Source organism: Drosophila subpulchrella, chromosome 2L, assembly GCF_014743375.2.
Source record: "Drosophila subpulchrella strain 33 F10 #4 breed RU33 chromosome 2L, RU_Dsub_v1.1 Primary Assembly, whole genome shotgun sequence".
NCBI classification, from domain to species: domain Eukaryota; kingdom Metazoa; phylum Arthropoda; class Insecta; order Diptera; family Drosophilidae; genus Drosophila; species Drosophila subpulchrella.
The window spans coordinates 9,486,699-9,494,583 of NC_050610.1; the positions used below are offsets into that span (position 1 = coordinate 9,486,699).

General features: G+C 41.1%; 1 protein-coding gene across 1 annotated transcript; it reads right to left on the minus strand.

Annotated features, from left to right (window-relative positions):
- Positions 1–5,770: 5,770 nt before the first annotated feature.
- On the minus strand, positions 5,771–6,821 carry LOC119547676 (mitochondrial import inner membrane translocase subunit TIM50-A). The gene has a single exon (XM_037854636.1). It carries the CDS (start codon positions 6,803–6,805, stop codon positions 5,783–5,785), a length of 1,023 nt encoding a protein of 340 aa, XP_037710564.1. The 5' UTR covers positions 6,806–6,821; the 3' UTR covers positions 5,771–5,782.
- Positions 6,822–7,885: the final 1,064 nt, after the last annotated feature.

Genomic DNA, 7,885 nt, shown 5'->3' on the forward strand with positions numbered 1-7,885 from the left:
TTTGTAAACTGTTATTGTGTATTGCAAACTCCTTGCAGTGAAACGGTTTGTCCTAAACTACAAGGATTTCCTAAAAAAAGTGACTTACCCCAACACTTTTTCTAGTTTAATTTAATAAATGTACTCGACTAATGAATAAATGAGGACAGCAAACAAATTTCACCTGCCAGGTTAACCGGCAGGAACAGGAAACCTAGTCCTAGTCCGAATCCTCCAGCCGCAGCAGTATCCTTTGTCAATATTCATTATACGAGTGCATACTTTCGGGCGCTTGACAAGCGTGGCCCAAGTCATAAAGTTGTCGAGAGAACGTCTCATAAAACGTGACGATAATCATAATTGATGCTCGAGCATGGGCAAAAATCGGGCTTGTGGGGGTTTGTGGGGTCCAACCAAATTGTAATTTAGTTTGTGTTAGCCTAGACCCCAAAGACCCCGAACCAACTCTTCCTACATATTCCTTCCTGTTGACTTTACCTGATTTTTGGCTTGCTTTTCGGCCCAAATTAAGGGTAAAATTGTTAATTGAAATTTGTGGGGGAGTGGGCAACGGCGGCAGACTCCTCATCAAGGTTGTTGTCCAGATATTTTGGTCAAGAATTTATCTAAGGTAGCAGCTGCAGAAGATTTCCATTTTGGCTGCCACACCGAAGGCAGACGGCCAATGATAAATCAATGCAACATATGGCTATGTTGCAGCAACCTTTGCCACGACCATTGTAAATTTAAAATCAATGTTGCACTTTTTTTTTGCCTATTCCCTGTGGGCCTCTAGATGTATCCTTGCGGCTTCTTCCGGGCCGTAAATCGTCGGTGGCCTTCGTCTTCTTGGGCTTTGGGCAAAACGGGCAGGCCGCCGGCCAAAGTCTCCGCACGCAATCCATTATTGTATTAATTAACAGGAACAGGATCACCAATCAGGCGCTTGATTAATGATGTCACTCGGCATCGTAAATCTCGATTTGAACATGTGCAAATTTTGCGATGCAAATAAATGGGGGGCGACTGGGGCTGCAACGCCTCGTTGGCTGGCCAATCCCAGGATCTCCTGCTCCTTCGGCTGTTGTCCTTGTCGCCTTGGCGTATGCTTTGTGTTTCGAACATTCATAATCATACATTAGGCCGAAAACAGTAGGCATTTGCAGAGAGGGGCAGATACAGAAGGGGTCTTGCCACACATCCGGGTAGGATGCCACATTTTGGGGCATGGCTGGGTAAACGGGGGTCACAGAGACCCACTGCATTGGCGGATGCATTAGGATGTGATTGTGCTGCTTGTTCCAACCGCCTGTTGATTCATAAGGCGGCCATTTAAATGGAATTAATGTTTTGCTTGAGCAATTGCCATAAATTTCATGCCAAATTTAGTCGCCTCCCGGATTTAATACTCTTGTTAGCTTTCCTGGTTCATGTGTGGATTAATCAGGCTTATTTACTAAATCCATTAATTTTAAGTGGTAGGTAAAGGGATAAAGTAAGATATTTAAGTATCCCCAAGGCTTAATAAGTGCGTCGTCACATTATGGTGGCCAAAAGTATGGTTTTTTCAAGATATGGGGTCATTTTAGAATCAATGGGGATATGAAAATATGTTTTGGTATAATAAAATGTATATACCTAGTATCATGCGAATTTTACAGTTCTTTCTTATCCAATAGATTGGATTAACGAACCCTTCTTATGATATGATTGACAGTATTTCCAAAACATCGAAAGACCCAAAACTAAAATAAATTTATTTATTTGATAATATCTACCCACATAGTACAATACCATTAATAACAGTTATTAAAATAATGCTCAAAATGTTCAATGTTCACGATCTCTTTATATGAGATACTTTATGTCATATACATAGAACCAAATGCATTCCATAAAACCCGCCAGAAAATGCCACTTTGAGGGTCCATTTTGAAAATTAGTTGATCATAAATTAGCGTTAATTGCAAGCAGACGCACTCGTGGAAAATTGTAGAATTTTGATTTAGAAATACATTTTGCCTGCTTTTTGACTAATAAAGCCAAATGGTTGCAGTTGCAGTTGCCGCCCCCGAAAATGGGCGTGGAGTGGGCCCAAAAGGGGGAGGGGCCTACACCGCAGGTACTTCTAATCTCGTGTAGTCGCGATTATAAATTGTTGCGTACTTCATTCCGGCCAAAATAATAACATGAGTAATTAATTTAATGTGCCAGCCGCAAACCCACAAACAACGTGGCTGGTTTGGTGGGGCAAAATGGGCTCAAAGGGGGGTCAAAAGGGGGTCGAAAGGGGGGCAAGGGGTTGGTGTTGCAGTGGGTGCTCGGGTGCAGTACATTGCGTAACAAATGAACTAATGTTTATTGCAATTGTCGCGTAAATTACAATGCATTGGCAATGCCAAAATCTATGCTGGGCCAGCTGCATTCAAAATCTGGCAAATGGCTGAAATTATTTTGGTCGCGGTCCACTTGGAGCCCCCAAACACCATCACACCCCCTTTGCCACCCCACCCATGTGAACCAATTTCGAATGGAATGTATATTTAATTCGTACCTGTTTGAACGGAAACCTCCGCTTCGAATTGGGAATGAAAGTCGATCTCACTTGTTGGCTGCCTTTTTGCCTTTTTGTGCCCCCATTAATTTTATTATTTTTATTATTGCACGTTCGAATGTCCCTTGAAATAAATTCGTCCCTAGTTTATGGTGCGTGAATAAATGGATGAGTGCAGCAAAACATTCATTTCATTATTTGAATGTCGCATCCTTTTGGGGGGCAAATTGGGGGTCCTAGCAGTCTGGCTAGTAAATAAATTTACCTCGCCTGGAGTAGAATTAATTTTTATTTATTTTATGGCACTGCACTATTGGCTAATTGAATTGATAAGGAAGCGTTAATTGCTAAAGTGATATTGGATGTACTGAAGTGCACTATAAAGTCGATTTCTTTGGGATTTGCAAAGATACATTTGTTTGTCTTCAGTATTTTAATAATATTTAATGAAATCTCTTAATAAATAACTATTTTAGTGGCCTCAACTTAATTCCGGAAGTGTTTAAGACAGCTCTAAATTAACTTTAAGTGAGTTGTAATTTTCACCAGCAGTTGACATTTTCTTAGGTTTCAAAACCCCCTTACCACCAAAGGGTCCGTCTGGAGTTTTGTTTATACTGCCGTTTAATGACTCTTTGAACCTCTTTTGTTGTAACAAATTGCGTCTGCAAGTGCCATCACACACCCCGAACCCGGACCCCAATAAAGCACACACTCTCTCCGAGAAATTTGTCCGAGGACCATTCCATCTGGTCCCGACTTTCCATTCGTTCGGTTGAAAGGCATTTTCCGTTCGCTAACCGCCCCGAACTCCTGATTCTCGTCCAGAATTCCGTCCTTGGTCGTTTACCGCATCGTAATGTCACTCCAACAAATCACACCAACTTAGACCATAAATTGTTTTTGTTAATTCCAATTAGGCAGTTTCTCCTTACGCCTGCGTGGATGTTCTGCAGATATTTTTTACCAGCCATTTGATGACCGGAAAGAAAGCATTAGATTTTGTTAGGTCTATACTGTAGAAAATTTAAATACTTTTTTATTTTGTTAGGCATTAATTAAATAAATAAAATAAACTTAGTTAAAGAAAAAGATACGAATTCATTAATACAAAATACAGTCAAACTTTCATAGCTAGAATTTTCATAACTATACACATAGAGAATTCTGACATCCTCAACTAACGTGAAAATGTTCTTAAAAATATAACGAAATTTTTAAAGTTGAAAATGTTTTCTTTGTCCTTGAATTGGCGGTATTTACATTGTATATCTCAACAACTAAACTATTAGTCCAGTCAGTAGTGTATACTTATTAAAAAGTTTTTAAATAAACTCAATTTAACTTTTCTCTTCTCACAATTTCGTTCTAATATTAAGAACATTGATACCTAAATGTACATACTTACACGGTTTTCAAGAATGAATGTTCTCAATTCAAGAACAATCTAATTGAATATTTCTCTCTGGATAGTTATCCCATACGATACTTTAGCTTTAGCTTTCACAGACCTAATTTGAAATAAGTTATTTCATACAACTAGTAATACGATGTTAACAGTAGTTAGTGGTTTTAGTTCTCGAGAATAAGGGTGACATTCTTTTTCATCATTTTTATTAATTGAGCAAAAACCTGTCGTTTTTGCAAAGAACCCAATTAAAGAATGAATATTTCTTTCTTGACAGATGGCGGCTTGAGTTATGGAAAATCGACTGTTTACAAGCTTTAAACTATTACCATTTCCCTTCCATTTGTTGTCAACTATTCGGCGAGCTTAAATAAGCTGCAGCCTCGGCATACAGTGTGTATTCAATAAAATGATTTGTGTGATGCATAAAAAAGTACGCATACCGAAATGGCGTTGGCTATTTATGCTCCAGCACAGTGCAGCTGGTCTGCTCGAGGAGGAGGACGTGGCCATTCGCAACTCGCCGCTGGGTCCTCTTCGGATCCGGATCCTCCGGGGAATGGCGGATGCACTGCACTGTTTGGGTTGGGGAGTCGCACCGACACTCGCCAACACTTTAGGGCGAGAATTTATGACTGCTTTTTTCAGCTGCAGGTATGCGCTTTTCCGGCCAAGCACTTAATTGATGTTGTGTCGCGTAAATTATAAACAAAACAAAAATTAAATTGGACTCCATGCTGCTCCTTGGCTTTGGCTTTGGCTCGCTCGGAAGCCTAGGAAGCCCCGCTGCCGGATGCGGAAATGCTTTCATTGCAAGTGGTGGTGGCGGAGATCCCATAAAAAAAAGGAACGCACCACCAAAGAGGCGCCCACACACGCTTCTCCAAGCCCACATCCCATCCACATCCCCATCCCCATTCCGGCCAAGTTGACCAAGGTGGTCAAGAGGCTAAGCAGGCCGCTGTGAGTGAGGTCAAGCACGAAAGTGGAGCTCCCCCAACAGGATGTCCTTCTGAACCCTACTCCCCGGATTATCCGCCAAGTTCGGTGCGCATAAATTTTCGCCTTTTTGCATCGCAAAGTGTCCTCGAAAATGGTGGTCTGGGCAGCTGGTGTGCGATCGTGTGACCATCCATGTGTGGCCCTGTTGTCTAATATGGTTTTCTCCACTGCCTGGTAGCCTCATAAAAACACTGGCTACACGACTGCCACACCTTTCGATAATAATTATCTTATCAGATTGGGTAAAGTGTTTTTAATTATATGCACTTTACAAGTTTTTACCTCCTGCGAGTGGAACGTTGTCGATTTTAAATGAAGAAGAAACTAATTTTTTATTACATCAATAAAAAAGGGGTGCCTCTGCTCTTCCAGTACCCACCGTCTAATAAAAATAATTTAAAAAGCATAGTTTTAAAATATTACATGATTAATACATAACACAACAAACATATTATCTGCAACAAAAAGGGTTATCATGCCCAGGAACTTTTTTCTGCCGCTGGTTAAATTAAAAATTAGTTTTTAAGCTAAGAAAACATTTTGAAATTTTGACTTTAAAACCAGTCCCCAGTCATAATAAGCTTTATTTAAATAAAAATCAAAAGTAATCAATATTCCTGAGCGTAAATGTTAATAAAAAAACTTTAAAAAATATCAAGCCCCCATTTATATGCCTAAATCTAAATATTTAGCTTAAAATCTACTTCTAGTTTAAAATGAGCACGAGAAGGGGTTCTAAACACTTAAAACTCGTTGAAGCTTGCATTTGGGCTTCAATTTATTATTCATTATTTTAAGAGTTAGGTAAATATCATTATTTTGCGCTACAAATTACAAATCTATGAGCCTCGAAAGGAGCGTCCCATTAATGTTAGATTCCACGGACGAGGTCCAGTGACTGAGGCCTGGACGTTCTCCTGGTTCTGCTCCTGCAGCCGCCGCTGGTTGTCCTTGAACTGCTCGATGGGATCCTCGAACTGGCGGTAGTATCTCAGCACCTCCCTCACGTCGGTTACCTGGTGCTCGGCCACCAACTGCAGGAAGGCCGTGAGATCAAAAAGCTGGACATCGTCATCGTTTCCCAGCCATTTGGTCATCACTAAGCTGTTATCAGGATGCAGGGGTGTGGTGTTCGGATCACAGTCCACCACAATCACTCGACTTAGATCCCGATTAAGGTAGTCCAAGTTCTTAGTATGCTGTCCTTCCACCAAATCCGTGGCTCCCCTAACCAGCCGATAGCTAATATAACCATAGGGATCCAGGGCGTCCAGGAGAGGAAAGGCGGTCATACCCTGCTCCGAGGTGTAGATTACGATCTCAAAGTTCCGACTGCACTGCTGCAGGAAGTAATCCACACCGGGTCGCTTCTTGAAACGCCACCCCGTCTGATATGTCCAATCGGGGTGGACCAGTATATCCTTGATCTCCAGAACCAGTGAGTAGGGAGGCTGTATATACGGTGGTGGCAAAACATCCGGCAGCAACTTCACCATCTGCGGTTCCTCCATCATTTTCTGGTAATACTGCAGCGAGTGCCACATCCTCATCAGATACTGACGGAACCAGGGCAGATGGCTGAACTCATCCTCGATGGGTCCTCGGTGATCCACCTCTGGTTTACCCAGCTCATAGATGGCCCACAGCACAGTGCTGAAGAGACTCCCCAGCACAATGCTATATCCGTAAAACTTCTTGCTCCTCCTCAACTTGGGACGCGGTGGGTTCTCCTGGGGCTTCTGCACCCTTTGCCTGGCTGCATTTAACCAAATCTTCTCACTTGGCCTCAGAAGAATTGCCTCCCTTTTTCCGCCGTAGGCAAGAGATTTGTGCAGACTTCCTATCCATAATATTTTATTCATTCCTTACGCGACTTAATTTTTTCTTTGATTAAAAACAAAAAGCCAGAATAGTACCTTTTGTAATTTGTTATTATATTATATTACTATTATATTGGACTTCTATTGTCTTATTATCGTGCCCTGATTAAAATGTAATGATAAATTCTCAATACAATCATCAAACCATTTTGTGCTTATTTAACCATTACTAAAATGTATCCCCCGAGATAAAAAAGCTATAAATTTTAAATGGCTATAGTTATACATTTGATTGGATACATATGTTATAAGTATTATAAAAAGTTCCTAATATAAATAAGAAAACCAAGTTAGGATGGAAAAAATATATAATTATGCTCTAAATTATAAACTAAACAATTTTCCAAGTTTTTTTTTAATGATGCATAATATAATAATTGGTTGCTTATCATAAATTTGTATACTTCTCTGTTCTCAATAAAAAAATATTTGTTAACTTAGCTTAGTACACATATATTTAATCTTTGATCAATTAATTTTTTACCCACCTCACCATTTAAAAAAACAATGTTATTGTAAAAACAAAAATTTTAAAATAAAGCCACTCCGATTTAAGCATCCCTTGCCAAATAAATTCCATGAGTTAAATGCCCTATGCAAATGCTTGGGCTTAATTTCGCAAATTGCATTGGCGTGGCTCCATCAGGAAGTCAAATGGGAAGGATGAAGAGGTGGGGGAGGAGGCAGGATGCCAGGTGGGAGCTGGTCATCATCATTTAAATGCCGTATTATCAGTGGCCAGCAGCGAACTGGCCAGTCACCTCGTCGAATTGTCATAAACAATCAAAATCCATTTAAAATTGTACATGCAATTTGGCCAGGACCAAAGGAGGAGGCGGAGGAGGAGCAGTGGGAGTGGCAGAAGGACGAGCTGCCAGATGGCGACACCATCAACGCCTTGTCAAGTGTGTGGGTGGGTGGGTGAGTGGGTGAGTGGGCAGTGGGTGGCTGGATGTTTGGGGCTGGTCCATTGGCTCGGCTCTTTTCCGCCCGCCACTTGTCAGCCAATGTGCCATGTCCTGGCATGTCCTGCGTTTTCGAGAACGTCGAGAGAGTGTGTGT

Excerpts from the sequence above, each read along its gene's own strand:
- LOC119547676 (XM_037854636.1), bottom strand. The coding sequence starts at position 6,805 with ATGAATAAAATATTATGGATAGGAAGTCTGCACAAATCTCTTGCCTAC.